Source organism: Schistocerca nitens, chromosome 4 (assembly GCF_023898315.1).
Source record: "Schistocerca nitens isolate TAMUIC-IGC-003100 chromosome 4, iqSchNite1.1, whole genome shotgun sequence".
Classification (NCBI taxonomy): Eukaryota; Metazoa; Arthropoda; class Insecta; order Orthoptera; family Acrididae; genus Schistocerca; species Schistocerca nitens.
Genome location: NC_064617.1, coordinates 968,349,973 through 968,364,242, shown reverse-complemented (window position 1 = coordinate 968,364,242; position 14,270 = coordinate 968,349,973). Strand labels below are relative to the sequence as shown.

The 14,270-nt window shown below is 42.6% G+C and overlaps 2 protein-coding genes across 5 annotated transcripts in view; one reads left to right on the top strand and one right to left on the bottom strand.

The window, feature by feature from the left end:
• The window catches only part of LOC126253648 (T-cell immunomodulatory protein), a 443,932-nt gene that overhangs the window by 80,023 nt on the left and 349,639 nt on the right, over nt 1-14,270 (top strand). Inside the window, exon 1 of one of the 3 annotated variants that reach the window (XM_049955153.1) lies at nt 1,908-1,955. The exons of the other annotated variants lie outside the window; for them this stretch is intronic. Coding sequence (XP_049811110.1) covers nt 1,927-1,955 — 29 coding nt within the window. The 5' untranslated portion in view covers nt 1,908-1,926. Of the gene's footprint in view, nt 1-1,907; nt 1,956-14,270 lie in introns of those variants that run through there. 3 annotated transcript variants of the gene reach the window in all.
• Nucleotides 1-14,270, bottom strand: part of LOC126253651 (transmembrane protein 47) — a 387,066-nt gene that overhangs the window by 255,485 nt on the left and 117,311 nt on the right. The gene's annotated exons all lie outside the window — the stretch shown is intronic.

Genomic DNA, 14,270 nt, shown 5'->3' with positions numbered 1-14,270 from the left:
TGTGACCCCGCACCCGACATGAGCAGCCCTTCCAGCTCCAAATTAACTCTCTTGACAGAAGAGTTCAAATGAGGTCGGTCATGGCGCCCAAGAACAGATACAAACTCAACACTAGTATGCTTCGATGCTGATGCAATCTTCGCCAGGTCACACTCTATACTGTACCCAGGATCTCTGTCAATACTGTTACCTGCCCCACCCACTATAACCATAGTGTCTTCCTTAGTGAAATCTTTGCAAAGTGATGCTAAATCCTCTGTCACCTGCTCCAGACCAGCACTAGGTTTAAAAAAATTTGTGACCTGTTATTCTGATCCTAGTTCATCCTGCAAAAGTTGGCCAACACCTCTTCCATGGGAACTACCTAACAACAACACTTTCTTTCTCTTTACTGATTTCTCTACATTCTTACTTTTCAATTTGCTGCTGAAAGTTTGTTGTGCCCTGTCTACACCTGCAACTGCTTGAGGCTCACCAGCTTCTAACTGAAGCAACAGGTCAAATCTATTTTCCACATTCACCATAAAGCTGTCAGACAAAGTTCTAGGCCTGTTCCTCCTGTTGCCTGTTGCCACTTCCCACCTCTCTTTACCCTTCTCCCTCCTTAACCTGTCAAGATCTCCCCTGGCCTTGTCTAACTCAGCCCGAAGGGCGTCAATTTTCCCCTCCTGTTCTAGTATCTTCCACTGATGAGTCTCATTTACTTCCCCTCTTCCCACGCCACTACAGTCACCCACATGGAAAAAACTACAGCACCCATCACACCAAAGCCCCGACCTAACAATTCTACGGCAAGTCAAGCACTTTTCACTCATGATAAACCTAATAGTTTATTAAGAATAAGTCAGTTAAATTACAGATAAACACGAAAATATGGTTACACAAATTTGGCCTATACGCAACTGTGTGTAAACAAAAACAAAAGTGCAAAGCTTCTGAAACAACAACTTAAACTTTACGCTACTTTACGGAAATGCTAGCTAAATAATGAAGAGGTACGCTAAGTTAAATTGCTGGAGAGAGCAAGGAACAACTAAACGAAATTCTATAGATTTGCTGCAGCAGAACGTAAACAGAAAATACGACTGTACGGTCTTTTCGCGTTTTCTGCTATATTACGTAAAGAAAATTGAAACCTTTAATGGTACACTTAAACGGTACACTAATACACTTATTTACCACGTAATCAGTACTAATCTATATGTTTTATAATCTAAAATGAACTTATCTTTACGAGAACACCAAAACTCGCGCTAGTCGCCTGGCCGCAGGGCTGCCAACCTCAAAGTTTATGATTTCATGTCGCCTGAACTATGTGTCGTGCGATGACAGTTTTTCAAGTACATTCAGTAAACGTGTAAATAGTGTCTGCAACGTGCGTTACGAATCAAGTCGGTAGTTAAGACGTAATAAATTGAAACATCATGTCTGATGCCCAACTTTTATTGCATGAACAGGGAAAATGTGGTATGCTATAAAAATTTTCCTTTCGTCATTTTGTGTGGGGTTTCACAGAGAAAAAGCTTCGTAAAAGTCAAATTATGTGCAGAAGTCGCTAAGTGCTTTCATTCTCACGTGGATGAACACAGTCGGGTATTTGCGAGCTGTCAATCTCACAGCCTCAAGACGAACATTTTCTCACTGTAATACCTATCTTACTGTGTTAAAAGTTTAACATAACATTGTATCTCTGAATAAGAAGGTTATGACACCATTTTAAAATTTTATATTCCGGCAATAATTACGGGACATTGTAAGAGGTCCGAGCAGATGTAATTTCGATGTATTGCTCATGCGCTGCCTGCGATATGCAAGGTCTCTGACCAGAGAGCAGTGTTGACTGCAGTAGGAACTGTGTAGCTGTAGCAGTAAGTTGTTGCTAGTCTGCAGTCTGCTCTGCTCTATCGTGTTGGTCGCGGTGCAGCGATGCCGGAGCCTGAGTATTATTGTATAAGGTAAAAAGCAGCCTCGCGCATATGTAGTAATGTTATCTCAAGTCCCATGTAAATGTTTTAAAAATGTCCTAATAATAATCTTTCTCATATAAAGTAATTTTTAACATTCATTTCAATTTAAAGAATTTACTAATTTCTCCCATCCATGATCAGTTGCTTCCTTTCATAAATGACAGATCTATCGGCCAGCATTGCACAGGGCTGTGCCAGAAAAAATTTTAAGAGCAGATATATATGCGTTATGCGGCGACTTCATTGAGGTAAGAATTTTTTCCTTTTTTTATTCAGAATGATGTTTCAGGGCCATGACGCAGCACTGCTGTCGTCCAAAATTTACCAGGTTAAATTCACAGTGAATTATTGAAAAGTCATAAGTGAGCGACAATTTAATTGAGAGGTTAGTTACATTGTATTATTACCAGGTTACTGAATTTATTTATTTTTTATTGGGACGTTACACTGAATGTGAAAGACATAATTATAATTTTTACTGTTGAAAGGTTTAGGAATTTTTTTGTTTTGAGTTTACACTAAATTAGAATCATATATTATTTAAGATATTTAATGGGGAGGTTACAACATAATAAAAATCAAATTCTTGTTGTCTCTGCAAGGCGTTAGGTAGTAAACCTGCAACAGGAACCGAGTTCCGGGATAGTCGCTTAGTAATATAAGGGTTATCTCAAAAGAAAGTTTATATTAAATGTGCAACAATAGAATGTCATTTAAATTCAATCCAGCAAGACTACAGTGCTCATTTAAACAATGAACAAAATTTTGCATGGCGACTCGTCAAGTAGACACAGGGATGGGTACCACTTCGATACGGATATTCTCTTTCAGTTGCTCCACAGCGGTCTATTTATTGACAAACACTTTAGATAATTTATGTCATCCCTGTAGTAGATCAATTTGCGAACTCGCAGTATAGACCACTGGACATGTGTGCTGTGGCTCCATGTTGCCGAAATCATGTTATTTGGTTATAACCAGGGAAGTTTTGCAATTCAGGCTGCAAAAAGTCATTTAATATCGTCACATAACGTTTCGAATTCATTGTAACTGTAGTAACTGCACGAGCGCTCTCGTCCTCGAAAATGTGCGGGCCAATTATTCCTCGAGCCGACATCGCAGCCCATACAGCAACATTTGGTGAACACAGGGGTTTCTCTTGCTTCCCTTTAGGATTCGTTGCTCTACAGCTGTGGAAATTTTGATTATTAACGTGACCGTTCAGGTGAAAATTAGCCTCGTCAGAAAACACGATGTTAAATGGACACTCAGTCACACCATTAACGAACTGTAACCTATATCTGGCACCCTGAGGCTATAATTCCTGCACCAACTGGATTTTGTAAGGGCACAGTTTACGGTATTTTTGCGGAATTCGGGGCAGTGATAATCTATGGCTATTTAAAGAACTTACACGCTTAGGAATGGAGAGGTTAGGATCGTCACGAACAGATCGATTTACTCTCTCCTCGGAATCGCCTGTTTTTTTTTTTTTATGACCTTGGTCGCCCGGATTTCGGTTTGGCCAGCGTTTAACCGGTCTCCTAAAAGGTTTTGATGCATTTTCGGACAAGGGGAACACTTCGACCATTATTTACATTATGCAGTCCACGATCACTGCAACATTTCCTTCGTGCTACAGTCGCGGAATCACCACTTATTAAATCCTCGCACACAGAACGTGCGGCAGACTCTCGAGAAGCGCTCCACGTCGACTGAATTCATGAACGTACTCCCACTCTCCTCCAATTTGTTGCGCATGCGCAGAGAGCTCTTTAAATATAAATTACTTTTTGAGACACCCTATAGAATGCGCCTTTTCACTCGGTCTGAGAAATAGAATATGTTATACACAAAAAAAAAAAAAAAAAATTATTTCAGCACTATGGGACTTAACTCTGGAGGTCTTCAGTCCCCTAGAACTTAGAACTACTTAAACCTAACTAACCTAAGGACACCACACACGTCCATGCCCGAGGCAGGATTCGAACCTGCGACCGTAGCGATCGCGCGGTTCCGGACTGTAGCGCCTAGAACCGCTCGGCCACTCCGGCCGGCACAGGGTAACAACTAAGCAGTTTCTAACACATGGTTGAACAACGTCTTCTATTAGTCAAACAATGAAACTCCATTTTTATAGCCGTCTATTTCTAAAAAGACGAGTATTTTATATTTTTAAAAACAGCACAACCTAGCGGTTCTCTTAACTAGGCCTATTGTGTATTCTTAGTATTGCTACTTCACGTTTAAATAATATCGCAAACGATTACTATGTTTCTAAAAAATGTGAAGATTAATATTAGTTACAGCTGTTTATTGGCAAATAATTGCACACAAATATAATGAGTTAATGAATGATGTTACCCAAGATTCTCAGGAATTGCAGTATCTGAACCTTGTACAGCTTCGTAACAGCCACGAGGCCGATGAGTAAGTACTCCTTCAAAGTAATACTCAAGTTATTGCTGCATCGACGAGTATGTTGTGAAATTTGTTCCAAGTTCATCGTCGAAATTATCTTTTGTGAATCATGCCTGAAAAACTTCTGAAATCAGATGCTGCGAAATGGCCGACCGACAGTTGACCAAGGAAGACCACGGGTTCAACAATAATGAATAAAAAAAAACGGCAGTCAGTACACGGTTCAAGTACTGTGGGCAATATTGCCCCTGAATTAAAGTAAAATAGTTCCAATCCCCCTGCCCGGGAGATTTTCCTTGGTCATCAACTGGCGAATGCTGGAACTGAAAGTCCCCTCCCAAACATTCCCATTTTGTACCACACTTCAATGTTTTTGTACTGACGGTGCTCAGTTGCTATGGTTATCATATTAACGATTTTTAGATTAGGATCATCTGTTTTCAACTGAATAAAGGCAGGTGCGCTTCGTTTCAGTTTATTAGCGCATCATTAGCGACTATGTACGTTGAAATTGTTTTGCGTGCCGAACAGAAGGTTCACCAGCAGTTCAACGAGAACACATGTAGGACAATATCAACCAACGTTACAGCCGCTGATGACCTGTCAAAACAAATCTTGCTTTTATTCAGTTGCAAACAGACGCTCCTAACCTCAGAATCATTAATATAACGTTCCACATTATCCTTGATGAAGCCCCAAAGGAAAAAAATCGCATGGCGTTAGGTCGGGTGAACGTGGAGGCCATGCAAAGCAAGCACTGTCTTTTGGCCCCTTGAAGCCTATCCAGTGCTTGGGTACATTGGTAAATAGACGCGCAAGTCGCCGAAGTGGCTTCACATCTAAAGGCTTGCACACGGCGAACGGTCTACCCATAAACTTACAGTAAAGAACTCATCTATACGAAAGGCTATATACAAAGGCGTGCTCAAACTTTAATCGTTATACGCTTGTGGGATCGCCAGTGAAACTATTTAAGTATAGCAGTTCGGGCATTTTCTTAATGCAACAAAGCTCTCAGGAGAGTATCGAGGGAACAGTTACTTTAGCCACTACGGCTTCCCCGAGAAAGTGGCTGCTTTTATATACAGCAACCGGAATCGCCGAAGTTTGTACGGCGCTAACGTCTGAACCACTTCTTTTCAGGACACTGTTAGCTACGCCATCTACGCTGCCACATAGTGCCTGTCAGTTCCAACTTCCTGATTCGCCGCTTAACGTGAACGCACGTATGCGTCACACTGATAGCAATGCTACAGCATGTAATCTAGAGTGACTCATCCCAGAACGTTTCGCTTATCGAGTTTTATCTCCATAACTCTTGATAAAAATGAAGGCGTGCAGCGGCCGAGTTCTGGCTGAGGTATTTTGACACAGACCGTCCTAGACCACCACCTTCCTACCGTTATCCAGTTTTCCAAAATCTGAACGTCACAAGACTTTACTCATCTGGGATATGGCACTTTTTTCGGCAGTAGGATGCTCTTGCTGATGAAAATGTCACCTCAATATCAAGGAAAGATTTTTGTGTGCGCCACACTTCTGTGAATCGTGTAAACCGTTGTTTTTCCTGTTTTATCTGCGGTATGGTCAGTTTATGAGGCAGAATAAGAAACCTGTCCAGAAATTGACAAAAAGGAGCGTAGGGAAAGCACATAAGCTGCTCATTATACCAAACCAACGAGGAGTCTACCTGAAACGGGCACACTTTCCAGTCCCACGAGCTACCGCTCCATACACTAATTTCTGTAAACGTGATGCCAGAAAAGCAGCATCTATACTTTGTAATAAAGAAGAAGTCAAATGGACAAACAAATGCATGTTGTTATCGTCTATGTAAACCAGTAATTTTTATGCAGAATGAAGTTATTCAAGTCTACTAATGTAGCTTCAGCGATAGCAGGGAAATACTCTATCAGAAAAGTTCCAGGATAGACTTCCTTTTAATTTCTGAGTTTGCAATACCAAAAGGGGACGAATAATATTTATGTTAAATGGTATGTATGCGTACTTGAAATGACCTTGGGAATCATTCCGCGAAAATTCACCATGTGGCAGAGCTGTGCTTAGCAACACATTGTTTGGATTCTTGGTGCATTGGTAAGATGACACAGTGGTTGCTGATCGTGAGCAAAGAGGAAACATTAACTTCTGCATTACGATAGGGAAAACCCCCTAGTGAAACGTGAACAATGATTACGCAAGCATATCCGGGCGATGCACTTTCAAGAAGTCTTGTTTTAGAATGGCACAAAAAGTTTCGTGAATGCAGAAATTCAGTGCAAGACGATCCCAATGCTGGTTGCCTGTCTACAGTGTATACCGATGCAAACGTGGAGCACGTAAGGCAGTTATTGCAAGAACACCGTCATGTAACTATGCGTACGATATCAGAACAACTTAATTTGAATCGTGGTGTGTGTCATAAGATTTAGGGAAACGGAAACTTAACGCAAAACTTATCCTTCACACACTAACAGACGATCAGCAAGTGCAAAGTCGAATAATTTCTGCTGAACTACTGGATGGAGCCAGGCGTGATACCACATTTCTTTCGAAGATTATTGCTGGGGATGAAGGTTGGTGCTACCGGTACGACCCTCACACGAAGCGTGAAAGTGCTGAATGGCGAAGTCCTGGATCGCCAGCCTCGAAATAATTCAAAGGACAATCTTCGAGAACAAAGACCATGTTGATCGCATTCTTTGGTAATAAAGGATTAGTTCATATGAGTATGATACTCCAGGTCAAACAATGAACCAAACTCTTTACATCGAAGTCATGAAACATTTGGGACAAGCAATTCGACACCACCATGATTTCTGGCGTCCTCAGGACTGGTTCTTACTGCATGACAAAGCAATATCTGTTAACGAATATCTGGTCAGACATTCTGTTATTACTACATTCGCCCGACCACTCGCCTTGCGATTTTCTCTTGTTACCGCGAGTGAAAAGGCGCTTGAAAGGAAAAGTTCATCAAGATATCGCAGACATCCAACGGACTGTGACGAACGAGCTTACAAGCAACGCAGTTGAAAATTTCCCTGCTTGCTTTCAATACCTTCAAAAAAATTGGCAACTTTGTGCAGATAGCCAAGGGGACAGCTTCGACTGGAGCTAGGATCATTACTTCGTAAGCGCAATTTTATACACTTTTTTAAAAACGTGTCCTGGAATTTTTATGACAAAGGTAGTATTTCGAACTCTAGAAATGGTTAAATTGCTGGACGCTCCATTGTAACAAAACGTTTCGCCGTATAATGAAGACCCACTTTATGTATTTTGAAATTCATACTTATTGTATAAAAACTGCCACAGATGACGCTCAAGCATTCATCGACAGCACTTAGCATGTTTTTCCCTCACGAATCCTTTTAATTTCAACATCTAAAAAAGACCTTATTAAAACATTTGAAAAACAGATTCGATGGAAATCTCAAGTACGTTTCACAGTTTAATTTGATACATACGATGCTCATTTTTATAGCAACGTTGCACAGTAGTAACTAGGTACAGCCACAAAAATAAATAAAGAAATAAGTCACGGTTTCGTAGGCAGTATAATTCCACCGCGCAGCATTGAACTTTCCAGCTTTCACCTTCTTCAAACGAGTCATTTCTTAAGTTACCAGAATATATGGTAAGTACAGGTCAGAATTACAAGATTTTCTTTATACGGTAGGCCGCTATCTGACGTTCATTGTCAATAGTTTTTGTCTGAAATATCTTTCGCACCCCCCCCCCCCCCTCTCCCCCAATTTAACACAGGCAACTGTGAAAATCTGAACAGTTATTTTACTCTGTGCAGTGTATTTGCAGCGATGACGATTTATGTGACAAGATGAAACTGGCTGTTTAGACTGACGAGGAGAACACGCAAAGTTTCTGGGAAACTTCGTTAAGTGGAAGAGAAGTCAAAATAACGCACCATGCGTCTCAGTCTCAGTTTATCCGCAGATAGACGACCGTTTCTGAGAAATCAGCCGTCAAAGTTTTCTGCGTAATTCTGATGCCCTTTAGCGCGCGATAACTTCGGCCCAACTGGTAGCACAGCTGCTAGCATCGCGACCTCTGATTTGCGTCCTGTTTTCGAAACCTGACTACTGCTTTAATTTGTTGTCTATTGATATACTCATGTCCTTAGAAGGTTACTGCACTGTCTTTCTTGTCAAGTTAGGAGCTACAAGGGCGTCATATTTATTGTCATACTGCAAATGTGTTTCAGAGTAAGTGTCAAATGTATTATGTAATATGCGTGCTATTTTCATCATTTACAGACTTTTTAAATTCTAACATTCTTATGTTTCATTCTCACACTAGTTCTCAATTAAGACATTTTATTCTTATGTTCATTTTTCAGGAAGATGTAGTGCATTCCCTTGGATGATACCAAACGTAAATATTAGAAATACAGACACTGCGAATACCGCGAGCTTCGCATGAGGGCAAGGTTGCCACAGCGAAACTTCTTCGTACGAATCTGACTCGCGAAAGAAACGTCGGCAGCCGCCGAGCCGAGAGGAAGCACAGCAGAAGCAGTTATGTGATAAACTGTAAATTAATTTAGTCTTCGTTTTTTGTTCACGTGCTTCTGCAAAGAAGTGAACTGTGAGTGTGTATTTTACTGTGTAGACTAGTGGTTGAAAAACTAATATTAATTTTTGCGCAGGTCTTGTGAATATCGTTGTGTAGGACGGCTTCCTAGTATAAATTTACCGTGTCTCAGATTTCAGTGAGAGATCTGCACACCAACTTTTAGTATTACTTTAATCTCCTTTGGTATATTTTCAAACTCAGTAGCGCCATTTGAAACCATATATCTGTTACATACACGATACGGCTAGGGACTGTGCTTGTTGTGAGCGGACACAAGGAGAGTTGGCTGCTGTCCGTAAACAGCTGGAAGCTGCGTTGGCTACCGTCGACAAGCTTCCAGCTAATGCTCGAGGTTGCGGTGACGACGGGGCGACAGTGACGAGAGCTGCGACACCTTTGGTGTCACTGGAATCCCCTGGTGGCCCCGACGTCGCTGCGGCTTTCGATACGCATCTGACCGGTTCGTCCTCACTCCAGAGCGGGTGGCAGACAGTGGTGGGTTCGCGTGTCGCTGGGCGGAAGGGATACGAGGGAGCAGGCCGTGCGGCTGGCTCCATACGTCTTAGCAACAGGTACGAGGCGCTTCCCAGTGTTGATGATAACTCTGAGCCAGCACGGGATGCCTCTCCTGTTGGGACAGCGGTCGGTTTTCCTGCCCAGTTCGGACAAGTACGGAGGGTGGGTGTGCTAGTCATTGGGAGCTCCAATGTTAGGCGGCTGATTGAGCTCCTCAGGGAGATAGCAGGCAAGGCGTGAAAGAATTCCAGTGTGCATTCGGTATGTTTGCCGGAGGTCTCATCCGTGATGTGGAGGAGGCCCTGCTGGTGGCTATCGAGAGCACTGGGTGCAACCGGTTGCATGTAGTGTGGCACACGTCGGCACGAATGACGCGTATCGCTTCGGTTCTGAGGCCATCCTCTGCTCCTTTCGGCGACTGGCTGATTTGGTGAAGGCAACTAGCAACGCAGCACGCGGAGTGCAGATTAAGCTATTTGTAGCATCGAACCCAGGGTTGATCGCAGTCCTCTGGTTTGGAACAGAGTGGGAGGTCTAAACCAGAGGCTCAGACCGCTCTGCGACGGTATCTGATGCGAATTTCTCGACCTCCGCTATCGGGTCCCCTTAATAGATCAGGCGTGCGCTACACGCAGGAAGCGTCTACTAGGGTAATGGAGTACGTGTGGCGTGCACACGGGACTTTTTTTTTTTAGGTTAGAGGACCCCTCCATTGGGAGCAAACATGATTTGCCTGTTAAATCAGCCACAGCGACCTCAGGGAATCTGGGTCCTGACAGATCAAACATAGATAAGAATAATATGATAATAAGCTGCACGAGCATGAAAGAAAAGGTCCCAGAAATAGTATCGCTTACTGAAGGTTATAACGCACAGATAGTACTGGAAACAGAAAGCTGGTTGAAGCGAGACGTCAATGACAACGAAATCCAAAGTTCAAAGTGGAATGTTTTATCTTAAGGATAGGTTAGTCGCCAATGGTGGCGGTGTGTTTATTGCAGTAAAAAATTCGATAAAATCTAGCGAGGTTATCACTGATATCGAATGTGAATTAATCTGGGTGAAATTGAGTATCAAAGAACGGTCAAGAATGGTGATCAGATCCTTTTATAGACCACCTGGGTCAGGATCTGTAAATGCAGGGCGTTTCAGACAAATTGCAGAATATCATTAGTAATTTTCCTGTTCATGCCGTTGTAATAGGGGGTGACTTCAACTTGCCAGGTATAGATTGGCTGTGTTATGCCATCAAAGCGTGCCAGAGACACGGAAAAGTGTGGCATTGTTCAGGATGTCTTGTCCCCAAATTACCTTGAGCAGATAGTTAGAGAACCAACTCGTGGGGGTAACGTCTTAGACCTACTGGCAACAAAAAGACCTGAACTTATTGAATCAGTTAACGTTGAGGAAAGTATCAGTGATGATAAGACTGAGACAGCATGTATGATGACGGGTCCTACAAGTACTGTTAGGAAAGGTACGAAGATACATTTGCTCAGCAAGGGTGACAGGATACAAATTTCAGAATATCTCAGCAGTCAGCATCAAATATTCTGTGGTGGGGATGAAGATGTGGAGGACAAATGGAAAAAATTAAAAGGCATCATTCAGAATGCAATAGATAAGTATGTTCTGAGTAAGGTTTTAAGGGACTGGGAAGATCCACCATGTTTTAATAGCTGTGTTAGAAAAGCGCTACGTAAACAAAGAGCACTTCAGCTCTGATTCATGAGAAGTAAAAACCTAGCTGACAAACAAAAGCTGAACGAAGCGAAAATGAGCGTGAGAAGAGCAACGACAGAAGCGTTCAATGATTTTGAAAGAAAGACATTGTCAACGGACCTGAGTAAAATCTCTAAGGGATTTTGGTCGTATGTAAAATCAGTAAGTGGGTCAAAATCATCTATTCATTCTTTCAGCGGCCACACCGGCACCGAAACGAAAGATAACAGAGGAGGCCGAAATACTAAATTCGGTCTTCCGAAGTGGTTTCACCGCGGAGGATCTTTAATATTGTCCCTGCTTTCAATCGTCGTGCAAACGTCGAAATGGCAGATACTGAGATAACCGACCGCGGAATTGAAAAGCAGCTACTATTGCTTAGTAGTGGAAAGGCTTCGGACCAGATGAGATACCTATAAGGTTCTACAAAGATTATACGACAGAACTTGCTCCCCTTCTAGCATTAATTTGCCGAAGAACGACAGGTAACTAATTACTGGAAAAAAGCGCAGGCCATTCCCGTTTTTAAGAAAGGCCGTAAGACAGATCCACACAATTATAGACCTATATCGTTGACTTATGGAACATGTTTTATGTTCAAGATTCATGACGTTCTTGGAAAATGAACAGCTCCTCTATAAAAATCAACAAGGATTCCGCAAACTCAGCTCGCTCTGTTCCTCCATGAGATCCACAGCGCAGTGGACCACGGCGATCAGTTTGATGCCGTGTTCCCTGATCTCAGTAAGGCATTTGACACCATCCCGCATTGCCGTTTAATGGAAAAACTACGAGCTAACGGAGTATCGGAACAGATCTACGATTGGATTCAAGACTTTCTTGCAGATAGAACTCAACACGTCGCTCTTAACGAAACAAAATCGACAGATGTAAAGGTAATATCCGGAGTACCACATGGAAGTGTGATAGGACCGTTACTGTTCACAATATATATAAATGATCTAGTAGAAAGCGTCAGATGCTCTTTAAGGCATTTCGCAGATGATGCAGTTGTCTGTAACAAGGTAGCAACGCCAGAAGATAGTAAGAATTTGCATAACGACATGCAGAGAATTGATGAACGTAAATAAATGTAACATATTGCACATACATAGGAAAAGAAATCCACTACTGTACAGCTACACTACTGAAGACATGCAGCTGGAGAGAGCGTCTGCCGCAAAATATCTAGGCGTAACTATCCATAGCGACCTTAAGTGGAATGAACATATAAAATAGATAGTGGGAAGAGCAGACACCAGTCTCAGATTCATCGGAAGAATCTTAAGGAAACGCACCTCATCCAAGTGGCTTATAAGGCGCTTATTCGCCCGCTTCTTGAGTACTGTTAATGTATCTGGGATCCCTACCAGGAGAGAGAAAGAGAAGATCCAACGAAGAGCGGCGCGTTTTGTCACGGGATCGTTTAGCTGGCGAGAGAGCGTTACGGAGATGCTAAACAAACTCCACTGGCAGAGGTCACAAGAGAGACGTTGTGCATCACGAAGTGATTTACTACTGAAATTTCGGGCCTGCACTTTTCAGGAGGAGTCAGACAACATATTACTTCCCCCCACATACATCTCGTGTATTGACCACGAGGAGAAAATTTGAGAAATTAGAGCCAATACAGGGGCTTACCGACAATCATTCTTCCCACGCACTATTCACAAGTGGAATAGGGTTGGAGAGATCAGATAGCGGTACCGAAAGTACCCTCCGCCACACTATTAGGTGTATGCGGAGTATGACGTAGATGTAGATGTTACAAATGCTGAAGATTTTACGCGTTCGCAACAATATCACGGAAAATCAAGCGTAACGGACTACTTTTCCGAAAACTGGCGCTTGAGACTGATTATTAATCAAGATAAACTACAGGAATTTCACCGAAAACAATTTCAAATTATTGTTTTTTAATTCATTCTTCATACGTACAATTAGTACACGACTAGGGACAACGTTACTTCAGTGTACATTAGAAAACATTCGTTTAGTAATGTACTGCGGACATGAGTAGATAAATGAAAAACAAGAATAATAAAAATAATAGTCGAGTTTGGAACGCGGGTGAAGAAGCGCGAAGCCGAGACGCTAGCCACTCTGTCACCGCTTCAGTTGAACTATTTTCCTTCGTAAAAGGCAGATAAAGTACTTCGAAAAGTGACCGTCGTTTTCTCAGGAAAGGTCGAGTATTCGCGGATAAGCCGAGGCACGTGTTTGCTTATTTTGCCTCCTCTTCCACTGATCAATGTTTCAGGGAAATCGTGTTACGGCACTTGCCGTATTCTCCTTGTGAGATTCGAACCCAGACCTCTGCCTTTCGTGGATGGTGTCTTAACAACTCGCGGAAATTAGAGGCTCCTGTGACTAGTAGAGGGTTTGAATCGGTCCGTGAAGCGTGCCCATTAAGGCGTTACTCGGCGCACATTGCGCATGAAAGGTGACTATAGTTCAAATGCTAGCTCCGCATTGACTTTTAACTTGCCACATTGATTTTTGAAAAAACTCGCCTGGGTTCCACCCCCGGCTTGTGGCCCCGCGTCTGGGTGTTCCCCCGTAGGTCCGATGTACACTCTCACACACCAGGCTGATCACCCGAGATTTATTTCGTCACGATGATTATTGTTACAGTCCTCGCGAACTTCAGAATATAATTGCCATGCCTCATCCGAGATATTTGGGGGAACTACCATGAAAATACATGACAACCTGTTTTAAGGCTGTCCACTGACTAAAGAAAGTGTGGCACCAGGAAAAGCTCCTCTTCTTGATGATAGCAGCACGCAGTGTAGACACTTGTTACCAGAAGCAGGGTCCCGCACTGCTCTTGTCTTCAGTCCGCACGTGTCTGCCAGGCCCTGTGGTTACTCGCCGGGCCAACTTCTCACCTCTGCTGCGTTACGTTCTGAGCCCATCTGCGAAGCATTGTACTCTTATCTTCCTCTACTGTTATCCCTAATAACTATGTAGGACAAATTGCCAACGGTTTCAATGAATTTTCGAGTTTGCATGCCTCACTGTAACGCCAGCTATTGCATATTTTAC